The 22,606-nt window shown below is 38.3% G+C and overlaps 1 protein-coding gene across 1 annotated transcript in view; it reads right to left on the reverse strand.

The window, feature by feature from the left end:
* The window catches only part of CDIN1 (CDAN1 interacting nuclease 1), a 334,141-nt gene extending 320,735 nt beyond the window's left edge, over positions 1 to 13,406 (reverse strand). Inside the window, exon 1 of the mRNA XM_007940473.2 lies at positions 13,306 to 13,406. Within this exon, the coding sequence (XP_007938664.1) occupies positions 13,306 to 13,406 (101 nt within the window). The remainder of the gene's footprint in view (positions 1 to 13,305) is intronic.
* Between the last annotated feature and the right edge of the window lie 9,200 nt (positions 13,407 to 22,606).

Raw genomic sequence — 22,606 nt, forward strand, 5'->3', positions numbered from 1 at the left:
GGCCGCTTAGAACGCAGTCATGTGATCCATCATGGGAACCACCACTCACAACTGGAGTCCAGCCAAGTTGACACATCTTCAACTATCACAACTATGGAAGTAGATTGCACAACCTTCTGAGGAGGAGGGGCTCGTGGGTTTGAGCCACCAGACTTCTGATTAGCAGTTAAATGCCTTAGGCACTACACCACCAGAGCTCCTTTGATTTGAGAAAGAGGCAAGTAAACTAGCCAGTAAATGAACTTTACCAAACACCTCCTTTCCAAAGCTTAGTAGACCTGTGCCATCCTATATAGTGGTAGCTGCAAATCTGAGGTTCTTTTACAGCCTTAAGTGATAACTCTTGTAAATAAAAAGGGTCTGCTAAACCTCCTACTTCCTAAAACAGGATAAATCAGGGTTTATGGCTCATGCCTTATTGGGTCTGGAGAAAAGGACAGGTCTTAATAGTAACTAAAACATTTTAAATTGAAAATAAATACATTCATTACATGGGGGGCAAACAGAGAGTGATGATACATCAGATATTTAAGTATCTGTCTTGGATATGACAAATGCTCACAGGAAAACCTCAGAACAAGGCTGGGCTTCGCAGAGAATTGCTTTGATTAGCAGGGACCAGCATATGACACAACTTTGCTTGCTGAAAAGTAAAGAGGACTTGAAGCACTTACTGATGAAGACTGAAGACTACAACCTTCAGGAGGGATTATACCTCAACATAAAGAAAACAAAAAGGCTCACAACTGGACCAATAAGAAATATCATGATAAATGGAGAAGAGATTGAAGTTGTCAAGAATTTCATGTTCTTGGATCCACAACCAATGCCCATGGAAGCAGCAGTCAAGACATCACACGATATATTGCATTGGGGAAATCTGGTGGAAAAGACCTCTTTAAAGTATTAAAGAGCAAAGAAGTCACTTCTAAGACTAAGGTGAACCTAACTCAAGCCATGGTCTTTTCAGTAGTCTCATATGCACGTATGAGTTGGATAGTGAATGAGGAAGACTGCAGAAGAATTTATTTTTGAATTGTGGTGTTAGCAAAGAATACTGAATGTACCATGGACTGCTAGAAGAACAAACAAATATGTTTTGGGGAAGTACAGCTGGAATGCTTCTTAGAAGTGAAAATGGCCAGACTTTGTCTTTTGTATTTTGATCATGTTGTCAGAAGGGACCAATCCCTAGAGAAGGATGTCATGCTTGATAAAGTACAGGGTCAGTGAAAAAGGGGAAGACCCTCAGTGAGATGGATTGACACACTGGTTGTGATGATGGGCTCAAGTATGGCAGCAATTGTGAGGACTGTGCGGCACTTGGCAGTATTTCATGTTGTTATGCATAGAGTAGCTAGGAGCTGACTCAACAGCACCTATCAACAATAAGCATATGCTCAAGGAAAGATCTAGTACTTACATATTTGACTGAACAACAATATCAAGATAGCTGAATTCACCTTACACTTATCTCTATGTATATTGCTTTCTCTCCTTCAAAATATTTATTCTTGTGAAGTTATTGCTCTAAGTTTTAGTTTTCAACTATTTTTGCCAGCTGGATTTCAAAACATAAAACACATAAGAGAGGGAATCTGAGACATTTTAGGAGCCCCTAGGTGGTGGAAATGGTTAAGCCCTTAACTTCTAAGCAAGAGATTGGTGGTTCTAACTCCTCCAGAGGCGCCTCAGAAGAAAGTCCTTGTGATCTGCTTTAAAAGGTCATAACCTTAAAAACCCTATGGAATAGTTCTACTCTGCACACGTGGGGTTGCCATGAGTTGGAATCAACACAATGACAGTGAGTTTGGTTATGGTCTGGTTACATCTTAACATTTTACTTTGTAAGGAAAACTGCAGAGTCCTCAAACCCAAACCTGGACCCACTGCCATCTACTTGGTTCTGACTCATAAGACACTATGGGACAGAATATAACTGCCCCATATGGTTTCCAAGCTGTAAATCTTTATGGAAGGAGATTGCCTCATCTTTCTCCTGTACAGCATCTGATGGGTTCAAACTGTCAATTTTTTGGTTAGTGGCCAGATGGCTTATTCCCTGCACCACAGATTCTTCAGATTGCTCAATAAGACCCTGTGTGCTTATCAGGTCACAGTACAGACATCACACCAGGTTGGGAAAAAAAAAAAAAATACACTATCCTAATGCCAGAAGGATCAGAAAAGATAGTCCCTCAGCCATGAGTCAGCACTTTTTCAAAAGAGACAACATGTTGACAACACCTGTTCCTTGGCATGAAGGGGGGAACCTTCGGTTACAAGGAAGAACTGTTAACTCCTAGATACGTTATCAAGATGCCTCCTATAAAGGCAGGGATGAAAAGAGAAAAGAAAAGAGAAAGCAAATATCAAGTCTCCCAAATGCCCAGGAAAGGGCAGGATTCATGAACAGCCCATTTGCCACCTCTCATAAATGGGACACAGATTGCTCTACCTACTTTCAAACCCATGGACCAAACCATCCAGGATCCAATTATCTGTCCTGTTCCTTAAGAAATGGAGACGTGTCATTCAGTAAGAAGCCCTACCCAGCATCTAGAACTGTGCTCTAGCTGACTATGAAAGCAATCTGATAGCAGAAAGGGGGAAGGAGAAACATACACTGAATCAAAAAATCAAAAATATCTCCCTTCAAAAGCCAATTGCAAATAAAATAAAGGGAAATTTGCTCTTTATCCCTCTTATGTACGATTTTCATACCAATGCATGACTTTCATATATTAAGGTCACTTTTTTCACTTATTCTGGAAAAGGATTCATATATTGCTTGTTTTGTCTTTAAGAAAAATTTAATCAATATGGCAAAAACTGCACAAAATGTGTAATAAAAACATAATGGCAAATTCAGTCAACATTTGTTGAAAGTCAAATAATAAAATATTATTACACTTATATTGAACCTTTTTCTCCTAGGGAAATATATAATTTCTCTTTATTGTACAAGCAAACATTCTAGGATGGGTTATTACTTAGTAGACTAACGTTTGATGCCTGAAAGTAGACTCAAAAATAAAGTCAATAATCTAATAAAATAAAAACTCCCCCAACACTATAAGAAATACAGTCAGTGTGTGGATTCCTCTCAGGATAATATTATCTGAGGTTTTCTTCAAATACTCCTTTGTAGGAATTCAAGCTCATCTTACTTTTATAGCTATACAAATCTGAAGAAACACAAACAGCTGATAAAGACTAAGCACTATTTTGAGGAAGGGGCCACACACTTAACAATATAACCTTCTAGAAGAGTCTGTTTAAACTTGACTGCTCACCAGAAGGCTGGCGGTTCAAACCCACCAGCTACTCCTCAGAAGGAAGGTTGGGCAATCCTACTTCTGTAGTGATACGGCCTCGGAAACCCAAGGAGGGGTCGCTATGAGTTGGGGCCGACTCGACGGCAAACAACAACAACAACAACAACCATACAGCATAAAAATAAAAGCCTGAAAATTTAAGAATAAAAAAATCATTTAAGAAGATTATTACTAAAGAAAATGCACAAAACAGCCATATTCTTTTGTACACATTCCAACCCACACTAATGGTCAATACAGGAAACACCAAGAGATAGCTTTCTTGATTATTGGAATTAATATTACTTTTAAAGGTCATGTAAATTAATTATATTTCATTCTCAAAACCATCAATAGAATTTCCAGTTCAATAAAAGACTGATTTCTTTTTCTCCTTTTATGAGCTATTTTCACTCATTATCCTGGAACTCAGGTCTACCACAACATTACCAGAAGTGTAGAAAATTGACCACAAATGGAGAACCAATTCTCAACTCAAATGAGAGAAACAAGGCCAGCAGGAACAATCTTCCAATTAATTAAACCAAACCCTACACTATTAATTATATCCTGCAATGTGCCATGATGTCTGTTAATAATAAGTAAGTCTAGATTAAAATTTAAAAAAAAAACGTTATTGCATAGCACAATGAAAGTTTTAAAGAAAATTTTTTTTTGTATCTGGGCCATAGTCAATAGAGTATGTGTTTGCAGCCATATAAGCCACTAATCCACACAAACATTTTTATTTTCTGCAAATCTATTGCCCTTTTTTTCAAGGCAAAATTGTAATTTATATGTTTCAAAGAGTTACTACTTAGACATCTCTTCTAATCTAGGCCAGTTATTCAATTCTAATAAAAACATTAACTATATTTACCATTCATTCAATACCAGGAACTCTATACTATGTTATATGCCTTATGTCACTCAATCCTCACCACAACAACCCTATAGAAGTAGAGATAATAGAGTGAGAGTCAGAGCCACACTGACTGGGTTTGAGTCCTGCTTGCTCCACTTCTTAGCTATGGGACTTTTTTACAGATGAGGAAACTGTGAATCAGACAAAAGAGACAGAGTCAAATCTTGCTCCAAGAATAAATTCTTATAGGAGGCATGAATGGTGAACATAAGACTCCCTATAGAAAAAGTGGACAGCTTAAAAATGCATGAAGGGGGAAATGTCATTGTTTGAAAAAAAGACTGTTGTAGACAATGGCAGCATCAAATAAAACAAAGCCACCCCAAAAAAATATAAAAGCTAAGAACAATTCTTGTGCTTATGCCAACCAAGTCCCTTTGCTACTCTACTCCCACCCAAATTGGACACCTAAGTCAGTCACCAAAACCTACTAAATTCGCCACTGGCAAACACAAAGTCTGAAGTAGAGCTAACCTAAACCAGTATCCAGGTAAAGATCTCAAGGAAACCAGTCAAGAATATTGACTTACACACAGGTAACCCAACCAAATGAATTTTTAACTAGAGCTTTTGAGGTTTTCCCAGGAAAAGGAATTGAAAAACCCTCATGTAAGTGAATAATCGCCTGTGATGTGACCTAAAAGTGGGAAGACAGCGGGAGAGGTTGTGGGCCATGACCAACATCGTGATGAGAAACAATCAAGGCACCATGAGAAATACCTGAGACACAATCTTTATGGGCAAACATATAGAAAGAGTAGAGACAATCTTGTGCTTTGTACCAAACAAATGATACTTATTTGCTTGGTATCAAGGGTTTAATTTATGATTTATTAAACTCGCTGCTGTTGAGTCGCTCCCAACTCATAATGACCCCTCCTTGGGTTTCCAAGGCAGTATCTCCACAGAAGTAGATTGCCCAGTGTTATAATGAGCAAATAACTAATATGTGGCAAGAGAATTTGGACAAAAGTTAATCATGTGCCAAAGAGCCTAGTCTAGCAGCAAAAGGATTTCCAACAAAGGTATATGTCCTCTACGAATCCTACTTAAAAAGCCATATTTGAGTTAACTGTTCAGTACACTTTCTGGTTTCTGATGTTCAATGATTCTAATAGCTTTATAGTTAATGGATGTGTCTTAACTCTTTTCTCAGACTGTAAACTACTGAAAATTAATTACTGTAGCATCTTTCTCTTTAAAAAAGAAAACAAACAAACACTGCCATAAATATAATGAACACCCAGTGAAGTATTATAGCCCAAATACTATAAGTGGCTGTTAAACTCTGCAAATACCAAGGAAAATCATAGGCTGACTGTAGGATGGATTGTTTCAGATGAAATAGTGGTAGTGGATGACGATGCATTGAAAAAGTGTCTGAAAGTCACCATCAGCCAAACATTAGCAGTACCTGTTTCATACAAAAATCACTGGTGGATGTTAAAAACAGTGAGAGAAAGTATGATGAGAAACAAGATATTTAGATAGCCTCAAAGCATATCCCAACACGATACTTACTAATTTCAAAGGGAAAAATAGTAGAATTACAGTGGTGGAACTTGGCAGACACCACCTTAACCAAGCGAATAAAGTTAACATCATCAGTAACAAGACAGATGACATCATGCACCCCTGACACAATGCACAGAGAAGGACACAACAACACTTCTGGAATATTCTTGCAAAAATTGCTTAACTTCAGATCAACGAATACCGATGGACATTCTATAAAATAAATTACTAAATCAGTGACATTGAGTCAATTCTGACTCATAGCGACCCTCATTGGGTTTCTAAGGCTAAATCTTTATGGAAGCAATGATATCATCTTCCTCCCACAGAGCAGCTGGTGGGTTTGAACCACTGACCTTCTGGTTAGCAGCCAAATATCTTACCCACTATGCCACCAAACTAAGTGCTAGTACTCTTCAAAAGTATCAAGGTCATGAAAGACAAAGGAAGAATAAGGAGCCATTACAAATTGGAAGAGACTAAGAAGACTTGACAAATAAATTCAATGAGTGATCCTGGAAAATGGACATTAGTGGTAAAAATGACATAATTTGAAAATGGTCTGTATATTAATTAAATGCATTGTGTTAACATTAACTTCCCGATTTTGACAGTCGTTCTATGGCTATGTAAGTGTTAACATCAGGGGAAGCTGAGTGAAGGGTTATTTGGAATTCTATGTAATATTTTTGCAACTTTTTTGTAAGTTTAAAATTATTTCAAAAAATATATATACATATGTTTTTTTTTAAAAAAAAATGACATCTAACCAAATATATATTTAGTGTTAAAATTAGTAAAATATAAATCACTTAAAAATAAATTTTTAAGTTAACTTAAGGCTGTATTTTGAAAAACTTAAAATATGCTACAAAATAAAAATTTCCTTTTTCTTTTCAGAATTATTTCAAGTAATAGTTACCATAGACCTGTACTGACCATGATCTTTATATCATTAAAAAAAAAAAAAAAAAAATGTTTTTTGTGTGTAATTTAGTATTGGCATTATTTAGTATTTTAGAATTGCACTTACCAATTGCATATTGTCATGCTCAGAAAAAAATTACTCAGCCACCTCAATCTTTAGTTTGAATATTTCAAAAGTTTCATAGATTTTAGAGAAGAAAAGCTTAAAAAAAAAAATACAGATATTTCAAGGTCATACAGAAAGGCAGTGAAAATCCTTATTTTGGGATCCAAAAGTTTCTAATTACGTGTCCAGTGAATTCTTATCTCTCATAGCTAATGACACCCTTAATTTACTACAGAGTACATTGATTTTAGATTTTTATAGAATGAAGGATAATATGATTTGATAATATACTATCAAATAATATTCTTCTAATTTCATTAGAAGTTTTCCTTCTTTTAACAGTATTATTGCAACCATCCCAATATTGAATATGGTTATACAATGTATATTATTAATCAATATACAATAATACATTTCAAGGAAAATAATTCTCTTGCTAATATTTCCTTACTATGAACTAGCCGTAGGTTCAGTGATGTGGAGATATTAATAATAACTATGCTGAAACTAGGTAATTTGCTTAATCATTGATTAATTTTGATAAATGATTACCATAACTTTGACTGGTGTCTTAAATTTACCTAAGCATTGGCTGGCAGGTCATGGGAGAAAAAGAGAAAAGTAAAAGTGGAATAAAATTTAAACTTGTATAACTCTAAGTAAGTAAAGAAATAGAGTTCATATGCCATCTGGGGAAATAGCTAAGAATTTTATCTCCTAAGAGGTCATACAAGAGGTCCTTTATCCTTTGGTGAATTATTCAGAGTTTAGGGATTGGCATATAAAGTACAAAAGTCATTGAAGCATTCCAAGAAATAAGTGGCAACACTGTATGTCTATATTTTTACATTTACTACCCTTTTGCATTTACTGCAGTCTGTAGCATGGATTATACCTCAGCATAAGGAAAACAAAATTCCTCACAGCTGAACCAGTAATCAGAATCACAATAATGGAGAAAAGATTTCATATTACTTGCATTTACAATCAACACCAATGGAAGCTCAGCATTCAAGAAATCAGACATTGTTTTGCACTGGGCAAATCTGCTGCAAAAGACGGCTTCAAAGTGCTGAAGAGCAAAGATGTCTCTGAACATTACAAAGTGCCTAACCCAAGCCATGGTATTTTCAATTGTCTCATATGCATGTGAAAGCTGGACAATGAATAAGGAAGACTGAAGAAGAAATGATATTTTGAATTGTGGTGTTGGTGAAGAATACTGAAAGTACCATGGACTGCCAGAAAAATGAACAAATCTGTCCTGGAAGAAGTGCAGTCAGAATGCTTCTGGAAGCAAGAATGGCCATATTTCATCTCACCTACTTTGGTCATGTTGTCAGAAGGAACCATTCTCTAGAGATGGATTTCATGCTTGGTAAAGTGGAGGGTCAGCAAAAAAGGGGAAGACCCTCAATGAGATGGATTGACCTAGTGGCTACAATAATGGGCTCAGGTATATATATAGCAGGAGCTCTGGTAGCATAGTGGCTAAGACAGTTGCCTGCTAACCAGACGGCTGGTGGTTCAAACCCCCAGCCACTCCTCGGAAGGAAGGTTGGGCAATCCTACTTCCGTAGTGATACTGCCTTAGAAACCCAAGGAGGGGTCGCTATGAGTCGGGGCCGACTCGACGGCACATAACAACAACAACAACAACATATATATAGCAGGGATTGTGGGGCTGGCACAGGACCAAGAAGGGTTCTGTTCTGTTGTACATAGGGTCTCCATAAGTTGGAGCTGACTTGACGGTGCCTAACAACAAAAACAGGGACTCATATAAGGTATTAGAAATCAAAAAGTCCTACTCCTTTGTTTTAAATTGAAGGATCTCAGACTATAGCCATTAGGAGGAATGACCAGGTTCAATGTAGGGACCTGAAAAGACACAAATCTCTGATTTCAGTGAAAACAAAGAAGCCATGAAGGAGTGAGGCTAGCAGGGGAATCCACAGTTAAAGATAAAAATCAAGCTGGGGAAAAAAAAAGTAAGTTACATCTTCACTTTTCATTCTATCCTAAAATAAATTTCAATAAGAAGAAAGAATTAAGACTTCTTATGCTTGAGAAGGCATAAAAAAACCTAGAGGAAATTTTAGGTTACAGATTTACTTTTCATATCTTAGGAGAGCAAAGGCCTTTCTAAGCATAAAGGCAAAAATAATTTAATAGAGCTAAATATAAATGTTACACATATCACAAATACAACACTTAAAAAACAAAAAATGACAAATACCTGCAGTATGATATATAAAAGATGGATAACCTTAACACAGAGATCAATAAACAATAACAAATCAATAAACCTTAACAGCAAACCCTCCAACAGGAAATTAGGCAAAAGAGATCACGCAGGTAATTCAAAGAGAAGAAAATTAAATGGTCAATATGCATTTAGAAAAATGTCCAGTGTTATTATAATCATAAAACACAAATTGTGCAATGTCATTATTATCCCATCATATTAAATATTAAATAATGTCTCTCCTCAGTGCTGGCAAAAGTGCAAAGAAAGATACTCACTCCCCTGCCCTGCTGGCAATAGAATTTATATAAACTTTTAGATAGTACTTTGTCAATACACAATCAAAGTCCTTCAAAACATAAACACTCTTTGATTTCATCTATTGTTTCAAAGTGTGTCTAGAGGACCTGTAGAGTCCCTGAGACCATCTCAAGGGTCTATGAGGTCAAAACTTTTTTTTTCCTCCATAGTTACACATTATTTGCCTTTTTCCTTCGGTTGACATCTGTACTGCTGGTGCTAAACCAATGGCAGGTAAAACTGTTGGCTTTTGAGCCCAAGTCAAGGTAGGGACACCAAACTTTCCTAGTGGTCACTATATTCTTCACCACCACACACGGGGGGAGGGGGAGAATGTCAGCTGCACTTAAGATTCACTTATTAATTTTATGAAATCTCAGCCATTGAATATATACCCGTTTAATGTTCTATATGGCAAAATAGGAAGTAAGTAAAGCATAAAAAACTCACCAAACTCACTGCCATTAAGTCGGTTCCAATTCACAGTGACCCCCATTGGGTTTCCGAGGAGGTAAATCTTTATGGAAGAAGATTGCACCATCTTCTTCCCACGGAATGGGTGGTAGGTTTGTATCGCCAGCCTTCTGGTTAGCAGACAAATGCTTTAGGCACCATGCCACCAGAGCTCCTTAACATAAACATGTTGTTTGCCATCGAGTTGGACTGACTCATAGAGACCCCTCCTTGGGTTTCCGAGGCAGTAACACTATGGAAGTAGATTACCCAACCTTACTTCTGAGGAGTGGCTGGTGGGTTTGAACCACCTGCCTTCTGGTTAGCAGTCAGGTGCCTTAGGCACTATGCTACCAGAACTCCTTACTGCAAATGAAAGTATGAGGGTTGTTTCATAGAAAGCACTTGTGTGGATTTTTGAGAGCTGAACTAGCCGTGCTTTCCACGGAATACCATTTTACTTGAATGAATGACTCAGGAAGTATGATTGATCAGATCTGGGTATCTGGCAGACTGTATCAAAAAATAAACAAAGTGAGCCTGTCACTTCAAACAAAACAACCGATAGCATTTGTTGCCAATGATAAAATTTGAGCTTTCAAGGGAAATTTCAAATACTGGAAAACTCCTGTCACCATAAACTTGACAGCTTCAAATCTTACAGACTTTTCTGATGAGATCAGTAGTGCTATTAACAAATGTGATTTTTTGATATTGTACAATGAAAGGTGACAATATTTGGAAGATTTGCATAACTCATAACCAACAATTTCCAAATGAACAATGCATAATGATAACAGATCAGCACACATGGGTAAAAGATACCCTCAAAGTTCAAGACAGGCCAATGGATTGTAACGTAACAGGGTGAAAACTCCTTGATAGGTTTCAGATCCCACATTGCAATTAACCTTTAAGAAACAGCCACTTGTCAGGTTTTGTGTACTAACAAAAATATCCGTAATTACCTGAAAAGTCTATTAAATTACTCTTGCCTTTTCCAAGTATGTATCTGTCAGTGGCCACATTTTCTTATATACTTTAATCAAAACAACGTATCAACAGGTTGAATGCAGAAGCAGATACGTCTTCTAGTAAGGCAGACAGTAGTAAGATTTGCAAAAATATAAAATAATACCATTTTCTCACTCTTTTTTGAAATTGTGGTTATTTTCATAAAAGTATGTTAACATGTAATGGCGTTAATTTGTTTTAATAAACTAATAAATATTTTTTAAAATTTCTCAGTTTTAATTTATATTTTGGCAAATATTAACAGATATAATCCATATACATGAAAGTTCTTTAAAGTCCTCAATATTTTTTTTAGAGTATAAAGAGATCTAAAGAACAAAAAGTCTGAAAACTGCTGATATGGTTATTTTCAACCTCTGGGAATCTGAACTAAGAAAATCAGTTAAGACTTGGCATTATATATGTGCAAAAGTAAATTATATATCCATAAATAAATAAATAAGCCTTTGTTGCGCAACAATAAGAAATGGAGAAATAAATGATGGTATATCCTGAATATTATTGGTTATTCTAAACAAATTCCAAAGAATTTTAAAGAAATGCTCACAGTATGCTCAATAACAGCAACAAAAAAAGGAGATGAACAAGCTATACTGACAGAAAAAGTCTTGTACTAAAAACAAAGTTCTAAAAGAAATATATAAAATGTTAACAGAACTTTCAGTATTTGGATTTTTTTGGAACTCAACATATGTGACTGCCACCCACACAAAAAAATTACTGTCAATAGTGTTATTATTAAACTAAAATTGAGTTAATTTCACTCATAGTGACCCCTCCTTGGGTTTCTCTACAGAAGTAGATTACCCAATCTTCCTTCTGAGGAGTGGCTGATGGGTTTGAACTCCAGCCTTCTGGTTAACAGTCACATGCCTTAGGCACTAGGCCACCAGAGCTCCCAGAGAATACAGTTTAACATCGAATTCTAAACTGAGAATCAAGAAACCTATAGTCTAGATATTGTTTGGCCATTAAACATCCCTGAGATTTTTGACAGTCACTTAACTTCTTTGAACTGTCAGAAATTATCTTTGAAATCTTTAAAGACTGACTCTCTGGTCTAATGAACTATCAAATCTAAAGGTTGTTTAAGTTCTCTGCAATGATGGAGCTATATCATCTAAGGTAAAACAGTAAAAAAAAAAAAAAAAAAAAACAGCTCACTGCCATCCAGTCCATTCCAACTCATGTTGTTGTTGTTATGTGCGGTTGAGTAGGCCCCAACTCATAGCAACCCCTCCTTGAGTTTCCGAGGCAGTATCACTACGGAAGTAGGATTGCCCAACCTTCCTTCCCAGGAGTGGCTGGTGAGTTTGAACCGCCAGCCTTCTGGTTAGCAGCCAAATCCCTTAGGCATTACACCACCAGGGGATTCCGAACCCTATAAATACTGGGGCGGGGGGGCTGGTGTTCCTATGCATACATACCAGTGATAAAGTTTAATTTATAAACTTTATAAATTAGGCATAGTAAGAGATTAACAACAATAACTAATAATAAAATAGAACGATTATTAATCAAAATAGGGTTACTTGAACACAAACACTGCCATAACGTGACAGTAGATCTGATAACCAAGAAAGCGGATCTGCGAACTTCTAAGGGACTAATGGGCAGCTGGCACATATAGTGTGGATATGTTGGACAAAGGGATGGTTATGGAGCAGGACTGGGTGAGATTTCATCGCGCTACACAGAACACACGCAATTTAAAACTTATAATTTGTTTATTATTTAAAAATTTACCTGCTTGATCATGGGGAAATAAAGCCACGGAAAGTGAAATCGCCCCCTCCCGCATCGGGTTTGAACCGCCAGCCTTCTGGCTAGCAGTTAAATGCCTTAGGCACTACGCCACCGAGCTCCCATTTGAGGGTCATAATCAATAGTACCAAAAACCAAACCAAACTCACTGCCCTCCAGTCGGTTGGCCTCATAGCTACCCCACCTTGGTTTTCCGAGGAGGTATCTCTATGGAAGTAGATTGCCCAATCTTCTTTCCAAGGAGTGGCTGGTGGGTTTCAACTGCCAGCCTTCAGGTTAGCAGTCAAATGCCTTAGGCACTACGCCAGAGTAGGAAGCTCCTTTAGGACGGTGCTCCCTTGTTTGTTTCCACTTTGATAGGGCCCTGTCCCATACTAATCATTCCTTGCATCTGTCAATTAACTCATGAACAGTTAAGAAACTCCTACTACGTGCACCTCTCACCTACCACATAGCAAGTTTTCGATAAACATGTTTTTACTTGAATTTAATTGCAAGGCCTTGGGAGGTTGCAAGGGACTTATCCATTAAGAATTTCATGAGGAAGGTAAGTGAAAGAAAAACGGGTTTTTTTTTTTTTCCATACTTGATCTAATGCCTGACATATGTTCCTCCCCACTCGTGTTGTGACACGTGGTTTCTGAGCGACGGCTGGGCTTCCCAGGCACAGCCACTGCAGTCAAGGAGCTGTGAAAAAGGAGAGAGGGGCACTTACCTGGGGAACCTCTGCTTCAGCTTCCTCAGGCTCTGCCTGGTAGGCGGCACAGACACTAAGCACTGGGCTATCTCGTCGTACTGGGCTTTAGTCAATATCATGTTGGGCCAGGGACCCGGAGGTGGCGGGGACAAGGAAAAAACACCCTGGGGCTCGAACAGCCTTGGTGCCAGGGGATAGTGGGTGATCACACAGCGGCACGACCCTGGATCCTGGTCTTCCGTGGCCTGTTTCTATGCCCCCTTCACCCCTAGCTGCACTGCTGGTACCGACCCACGCCGCGTCCCAGGCTACACCCTGCAGCTCAGCAGCAGAGGCGGACTGTAGAACAGATTGCCCTGTCTTGGCTTTCTGAGCAGCCGCAGTGGGTCCGGCCGAAGGCAAATCGCCACCATGTCAGTTAAGGGCAAACTAACCAGGAAGTAGCGACAGCCGGTGCAGTGAACGCCTGTCCCAGCGGGCAGGTACTCCAGGTAGCGTCCACCTGGGATACTCGTGAAGTTTGCACCCTTCCCACTACTTACTACAAAGGAGAGAAACCTGGCGAACACACCAGGAGATTAGGAGCACCCTTGCCCCGCGATCCTCAACCCTGAGTTTCGAAAAGCCACTGCCAGAGCGCGCTATTTGAATACGCTTCCAACCCTCCCGTTTTAGCGCACATTCTAGCGGAGACTAGTCTATAAAGAAACAATGTCTTCATTCCACCAGTCTCTTCCCACTTTGAAAGCTGAAGCCGAGCAGTAAAACTGACTATGATAACTGTAAATATACAGCTTGGTTTGGGCTGAAAGGAGTCCTGAAACTTCTGCTGCTACAGACTTGAAAAACAGCCGGCAGTAAGGAAGGTCACTCTTCGTACAGTTAGCTGCTCGAGGGCTGAAATTGTTCCTTACTCGTCTTTGTAGCCCCAACTCTTAGAAAATAGTGGACGTTCAATAAATATTTAGAGAATTACTCGGTGGATGAATTAATATTTTGTTTCCTGTATGTGCTGAAAACGGATCACAATTCTATGGCAATTCACTGGGACATTAAAAAAAAAAAAAAAAAAAAAAGCATTGCGAGTCAGTCATTCAGACTCATAACAACCTGTAAGGACAGAGTAAAACTGACCCATAGCGGTCCCAGGACTGTAAATCTTTAGGGAAGCATACTGCCACATCTTTCTCCTATGGAGCAGCTGGTGGGTTCAGACCTTTGGGCTAGCTACCAAGGCTCCTTACTGGGACATCAGCCCTGCCTTTAATTACTTTTTAAAAATCTGCTTTTCTCTTAGGAGACTATACATTGTGTTTCTTTTCTTCAAATTGGACATTTTAGCCAAATGAAAGAAAAAGTGCTCAGATTTTGTTGTTGTTGTTAAGTGCCGTCGAGTCGTTTCCGACTCATAGCGACCCCATGCACAGCAGAAGGAAACACTGCCCGATCCCGCACCAGCCCCACAATCCCTGCTATACTCGAGCCCATCATCGCAGCCACTGTATCAATCCATCTCGTTGAAGGCCTCCCCCTCTTTCGTCGACCCTCCACCCTACCAAGCAGGGACATTTAAATTTGAGAGCACTTAATTGTGCTCATGTGGAACCTATACATAGACCAAGAGGCAGTCAGTCACTAGAACAAAACAACAGGATACTGCATGGTTCAAAATCAGGAAAAGTGTGCATCAGGGTTGTATCTTCTCACCGTTTTTATTCAGTCTGTATGCTGAGCAAATAATTTGAGAAGCTGTACTGTATGAAGAAGAACGGAGCATCAGGATTGGAGGAAGACTCATTTAACTACCCACAATATGTAGATGACATCACCTTTTCTGCTTATATGGCATAATCTTCTATACTTTTGCTTACTAAAAGTATAGAAGATTTGAAGTACTTACTGATGAAGATCTAAGCTTAAAAGTGTGGATTACATCTCAGTTGAAAGAAAACAAAAATCCTCACAACTGAACCAATAAGCAACATTATGATAAATGGGCAAGAGATTTAAGTTGTCAAAGATTTCATTTTACTTGGATTACAATCAATGCCCATGGAAGCAGCAGTCAAGAAATGAAACAACATATTGCATTGGGCAAATCTACTTCAAAAATCCTCTCAAAAGTGTTAAAAATGAAAAATGTCACTTTGAGATCTAGGAGGTGCCTGACGCAAGCCATGGCATTTTTCAATAGCCTCATATGCATGCAAAAGCTGGCCAGTGAATAAGGAAAAACAAAGAAGAACTGATGTATTTGAATTATGGTGCTGGCAAAGAGTATTGAATATACTATGGACTGCCAGAAGAACCAACAAATCTTTCTGAAAGAAATATAGCCAGAGTACTCCTTAGAAATGAGAATGGTGAGACTTCATCTCATGTGCTTTAGACATATTATCAGATAAAAGAGAGGGTCAATGAAAAAGAGGAAGATCCTCAACAAGACAGACTGACACAGTGGCTGCAACAATGGAGTCAAGCATAACAATGGTTGTGAGGATGGTGCAGGACTGGGCAGTGTTTTGTTATGTTGTACATGGGGTCATTATGGGTCAAAACAGACTCAATGGCACCTAACAACAAATATAACATGAGTGGTTAAAAATGTATCATCTGGAACAAGTCAGAAGTTTAGTTTAGATATACCATCTTGGATAAATTCCTTAATCCATCAAAACCTTAGGTCCTTTGTAAAATTAATTTTTAAATCATGGTTTTGTGGTTCGGTTTTTTAAAAATATTTTATTGAGGTTTTGCCGAAAGTTTACACAGCAAGTTAGGCTCCTATTTGTCGATTTCTACACGAATTTTTCAATGACTTTAGTTACATTTATCACAATATGCCAACATTCTCTTTAATTATGTTCTGTTTGTTCCATTTCCAATACTCTAGTTTCCGTGGCCTCTTATGTCTTCATCTTTGCTTTTGAATGATTACTGACCTTTTGGTCTCATACTGATGGTTTTTAAGTAGAGCACTGAACTTATTGGTAAAATCCTTTATTTTGTGTGCCACTCTGCTATTTCACTAATATGTGATCTTGGGATAGGTTTGGTTGTAGGTTTAAAGAGCATCTCAGGGAGATCGTTTCAGAGAGTCCTCTGTTCTCTACTGTTCCAATTTGTCTGACTTTTTTTTTTTTTCAATAAGAATTTGAATTCTGTTCCACATTTTTCTCCCATTCTGTCTGGGAACATCTCTTGTGACCTTGGCAAGGATGGTCAGTGGTGGTAGCCAAATGGTGGTGACTTTTCTAGTCTCAGGGTACATGAGGCTATGGCTCGTGTATTCTTGTTTCTTCTCTGAGCTCTGGTTACCTTCTTACTGTTTTGCTCCTGGCAGGTAGAGCCTTGGACTTGTGTCTCAGGTGGTCACTCCCAAGCTTTTAAGACCTCATGAGGTTGTTTTTAAGATTAAATAGGATAGTACAAATAAAGGTTACTAAGCAGAAAATCCAGCAGGTAGTCTATGTAAAATAAATACTCATCGCCATCAAGTAGATTTTGACTCATAGTGACACTATAGGACAGGGAAGAATTTCCCCATAAGGTTTCCAAGGCTGTAAATATTTACAGAAGCAGAAAGCCACATTTTTCTCCCACACAGCAGCTAGTGAGTTCAAACCAGAACTGCTGACCTTTGGGTTAAGAGCCAGAGCACTTAACTATTGTGCCACCAGGGCTTGGTAATAGTAGATCACATGGACATGGTGCTATAAGACATTCCTATGAGACAGGTGCTGTTACCATTATCATCCTCCTCTGTTCTATACAGGTGAGTAAACTGAGGCATGGAAAGATTAGGCAAAGTCCTACTGGTCATTTGAACTAGTAAGTAGCATGGCTAGGGTTTAAACTCCTCATGTTGTGTTCCAGAGTCTGTATTCTTGCTGATTCTCAGTAAAGCTTAATTACAACCTCGGCTTGTTATATTCTTCAAAGGGGAGGATTGTTTTTAAGGAAATATTCTACATTTCAAAGAACCTTTTAGTATAGTTTTTTAAGAAGCCTCACAATTTTATTTTCCTAGGAGTCCCAATGTCTAGTATGTATCAACAGTGGAAATGGAATTCAGCAACCATAGTTGTTATGCTGAATATTTACATCAGTATGTTCTTTTCCCATATGCTTTGCATCTAACTCTGGTTGTGTGACATTAGTACATAACTATTTATTTATGGCAGCATGGCCTGGAGTTGCCACCTGGCTAGTTTGTTTCTGACCCTGCCATGACTTTTACATGAAAGCTAGCTGACGATAAGCAGACACCACTTGATCCCCATTCCTTTCTCCCTCCCCACTTCACTCTTTCCAGTTCACAGCCATTAGATTTTTATAGAAAACATCAGTTCCAGGATGTTTGCACTAGTTATTATTTTTTTGTTGTTGTTGTATCTCTTCTCTGTGACTTTACCCTGCATTCACCCTCACAACCCTTACAGAAGAGGCCAGGTTTGTTTTTCTGTTTTTATTTTTAACATGCTGGCAGTTTACAGTTTTGAACCAAATCCAGTAGACTGTTTAGAGTTAATGTTGAGAGAGAAGCCCAGTTATGTTGCTATGTTTTTCATTGGCAGTGGTAGTAGTGTTATTTATCAAGCACAAAATAGAAGCAAAGCAGAAATGTTTTCTTGTTATTTAGTTTGTTTATTTGTTTGTTTTTCTTTTGAGGTGAAATGGTTGGAGTAAGACTATTACTCCTCTAGGCTTCCTGTCTCCCTTTCTTGCCCTCCTCAGCCCTGACTCCATCTCTCTCCTCACACTCCATGCTCTTCATCTGCTTGTTACTCCTTCCAAAGCTGCCTCTCCATGCCTGAAATTCCCTCACAGTTTCCCAGCCAATCAGTCAGCATTACTCATCATTTCCCCACTATGTGAAAATGAACTAAAAGACCAAAGAATTGTCTACCTGTTTAAAATTGGTCATGTATTAATTATGTGGCTTGGGGCAAATGACAGCCTCTCTGATCCTGGCTGTCCTCAATGTAACCCCAAGAAGTAGAACTTTATAGTCTCATCTGATAAAGAGAAAAAAATAAAATATATATATATAAAAGTTACAGGAAATTATAGCATGGAAATATGTGAAAGTGGGGACTAATAAGCCTCACTGGAAGAGCCCGGAAGCTAGGCTGGGGTGAATCACTTGACCACATTTCATTCTGCCAATTCCTGGACCATATGAACATTGAGCAATTTAAAAGAGTATGGGGTTTGGCTGAGAGGAGCCAGAAGGTCATTTCAAGGAGGGTACTAACACAAAAGACTAAAAATAAGAGTGAGCCAAGTCACAAGCATGAGAAAGTTATTCTGGCTGCAGCAAAGATTCTAGGCAGAGTGAAAAGGAATCAAGGATGGTTGACCTTGGAGTAATGTTTTTAAACAGTCTGTTGTTCACCGAGTCTGCCAAATCCAATATATGTTTTTAAAAATAAATTGCTGACATATGAATTTTCTTATATTGTAAAATCTGATTTCTATTCATGCAATCTCTTAACGTCATCACATTGATTATTTTAAGGAAAAATAATTATAATTTATTAACTGGAAAAAAAATAAGGGGAAGAAGAGGGGAACCAACATTATCTGAGCACATATTATGTTCGGGGGGTATCTATGTGGCACAAATGGTTTGTGCTCCACTACTGAAGTTGGCAGTTCAAAGCCACTTAACGGTACCATAAAAGAAAGTCCTGGTGATCTGCTTCCATTAAGATTACAGCCAAACAAAAATCCTATGAAGCAGTTTTATGTTGTAATACATGGAGTCACCATGAGTCAGAATCGATTCGACAGCAACAGATTTGATTTATTTTTCTTTGTTATGCTCCAATGTTATTCCTTTGCACATTATGTTATTTAGTCTTCAGAGTTGCCCTATGCAGTAGATTTCATAGTCCTATTTTGTATAGATTAGGAAATTAAAGCCTCTGTATTATAGATTAGAAAACCCAAAGAGACTAAAGGACTTGCCCAATGGATCTGGCTTCTTGTTAGTTGCTGTCCAGTCGATTCTAACTCATTGCAACCCCATGTGTGAAGAGAAGAACTGGTCCATAGAGTTTTCAAGGCTTTGACCTAGATTACCAGGCCTGTCTTCTGAGATGCCTCTGGGTGGATTCAAACTGCCACCCTTTTGGTTAGTCATCGTGGTTTGCAAAATCGTGACTTAAACCCAGATTAATCTGATTATAAGGCTTCATTATCTCCGTTGCATGGCTTTGTAATTAAAAAAAAAAAAAAATTGGTTGAATTAGCTTCAATTAACTATTTATGCTCAGAAATAGTAAGCTACTTTCATTGGACACCATGATACCTATTGAAGGGGCAGTGACCTTGAATTTGACATTTAGCTGAAATATTATTTTAAAAGTTGTTGGCCTCTTTGACTAAAACCAAACCAAACTCACTGCCCTAGAGTAGGATCCAACTCATAGTGACCCCTCCTTGGGTTTCTGAGGTGGTATCATTATGGAAGTAGATTGCCTAGTCTTCCTTAAAGAGGTTGCTTATTTTTCTCTTTGCATTAGAAGGCACTGGCACAAGAGATGCATCTTTTGAATCTAATGTTTACATCTCTGTACTTGCCATTCTTGAGTAAGAAGTCATTTTATCCTGGTCCCAAAATAACACAAGTTCCTAGTAAATAATAAAGATCAGAATAATTCATGTGTTAAGCTGCAACAAATAATTTAACTACTTGAGGAAAACAAAAGGAAACACATACAGAAGGATGTTGCACATCATGATGGTATAATAATTACATCGTACAATCAGGAAAGACCAAAGGCCAAATGTTGGTTGCTTCATGCAAGTTGGTGATGTATGAATTCCAGTGCTGTGAAACCAGGTAGCTGATTTCAGAGGGAGGTTACCTATTATCAGGAGAATTCACCAAAGGTGTATTGCAAACAAATGCACATAATTCAGAATGGCTCCATATCAAGCCTTTCTTATAATTTTTATTTTTTTTTGGGGGGGGGCACTTAACATGGGCTGTTGTTGTTGTTAAGTGCCGTCGAGTCGTTTCCGACTCATAGCGACCCCATGCACAGCAGAACGAAACACTGCCCGATCCCGCGCCAGCCCCACAATCCCTGCTATACTTGAGCCCATCATCGCAGCCACCATATCAATCCATCTCGTTGAAGGTCTCCCCCTCTTTCGTCGACCCTCCACCCTACCAAGCATGACATCCTTCTCTAGGGAATGGTCCCTTCTTACAACATGACCAAAATAGGTGAGACGAAGTCTGGCCATTCTTGCTTCCGAGGAGCATTCTGGCTGCACTTCCTCCAGGACAGATCTGTTAGTTCTTTTAGCAGTCCATGGTACTTTCAGCATTCTTCGTCAGCACCACAACTCAAAAGCATCAACTCTTCTTCGGTCTTCCTTATTCATTGTCCAGCTCTCACATGCATACCAGGCGATTGGAAATATCATGGCTTGTGTCAGGTGCACCTTAGTCCTCAAGGAGATATCCTTGCTCCTCAGCACTTGAAACATGGGCAGGGACTGTGCTAAGCACTGTATGTACATCTCTCTTCCCTTAATTCATAGGTCCAGCCCTAGAAATTATTAAATTTACTTTACAGGTGAGAAAATTAAGGCTTACAGGGATGGTTTCTATTTACCTCATCAATAATTTTATAACGTTCTAGAGTAGTTTATCGGACTATCTGTGTAGAGGTTCCAGTTTTTCTCCCAGTTTGGCATGGACAAATACTTTTTTTGTTAAATAAATTTTAAAAATTACTGAAGAAATGAAATTTTAAATTATATGCACACAAACTGCAAACTTCCAATTTATTATTATTAAAGTCAACAGACAAAATAGCTTTGTCAAATTGCAATAGCACATCCAAATGCTTACTCTCAATTTCTTTATTTACGGTGTCAAGACCTGTAACAAAGAGTTTGAGGACCAGCATTGGTTTGCTAATTACATTATAAGTAGCATTGTACTAACCTAGGAGCCCTGGTGGTTCAGTAGCTAAGACATTTGACTGCTAACCAGAAGGCTGGCAGTTCAAACCCACCAGCCGCTCCTCAGAAGGAAGACTGGGCACTCTATTTCCATAGAGATACTGCCTTGGAAACCCAAAGAGGGGTTGGAATTGGCTCGACAGTAGTGAGTTTCTTTTCTTTTTTTTTTTTTTAAATAACCTCCCTTTGAAAGTCAACACTGTAAGCTGAAGTGTGCAAAGGTGAAGAACTAATTCCAAAATGTAAGAGTTGGCATTTTCATGTACTTGCATTTAGGAGTCTAACCTGTTCCTTTTAGACTTCTAAGTGTCAGCCATCATTATTATTGCCATTATTCTACTGCATTCAGTTCTTCTTATATGATGCATATTTATTAAGGTAAGCAGTGCAAACCCTTACAGGCCACTCTTTAACATACCCTATGAAGTTAATATTATGTGGTTTTATGACATAATACCTAAATTTCTTCTTTAGATTATAAACCCCCTCCATAAGAGCTCACACACCTCTTCCGTTCTGAGTCATAAATTATTGGTGCCTGATAAAGCCTATTAATTGCCATTTAGATGTTTGCTATCACCATATTTGACAAGGATAAGGAACAAAAATAGTGTTTTCACAGGGACAATTTGTCTTGAGTGCTTGTGTGTTATAGCAAAGGAAGATACATGAGCACATTTCTTGAAGAAAGACTGAAGCCTCTTAAATTTTCTCCTCAGGCTCATCAGGGACTTGTGGATAATTTGCAGGCAATTTGTATCCCCTTTCCTGTAGAACTAAACCTCAGATGTAATTTCTGCAATTGTCAATCACTTTTCTTGTCCCACAGACCATTCTGTAAGAATACGTCATGTTCTGAGGGTTTTCTCACATTTATAAATTCAGGAATTGGAAGAAACTATACTGGTGTAGAAGAGGGTTTACAGCAGGAATGAGAGGTAGGGAATCCAGTCTGTCCTTAGTAGGCACTTCTCTCAACATAAACTAGAGTTGGAAGCACATGTCAGATGGAGATTAGCTCTAAGTCACTTCGTTTAAAAAATTACTCTCTTTTACCACCCTACTGGGTTAGACTTTCAAAAGAGCAGGCAGGATGCCAGTCAGGATTTATAACCTTTTCCCTATCTATGAATGATAGGAGAGTTAAGGGAAAGAGTTCCTTCTGAGACAAGTATAGAGATTATTATAATAACAACGTGTTCCTTTCTTTAGAGAAAATGAAAGCATAGTATATAGTTATCTAATGTATCACCATCATAGAATCTCTAACAGTCATTATTACACCCAGTTAACATATGGGGAAATTGAGGTTCAAAATACATAATTACTTAAA

The sequence above is a fragment of the Orycteropus afer genome, unplaced genomic scaffold, assembly GCF_000298275.1.
Source record: "Orycteropus afer afer isolate SDZICR_OR568_19922 unplaced genomic scaffold, OryAfe1.0 scaffold00068, whole genome shotgun sequence".
Classification (NCBI taxonomy): domain Eukaryota; kingdom Metazoa; phylum Chordata; class Mammalia; order Tubulidentata; family Orycteropodidae; genus Orycteropus; species Orycteropus afer.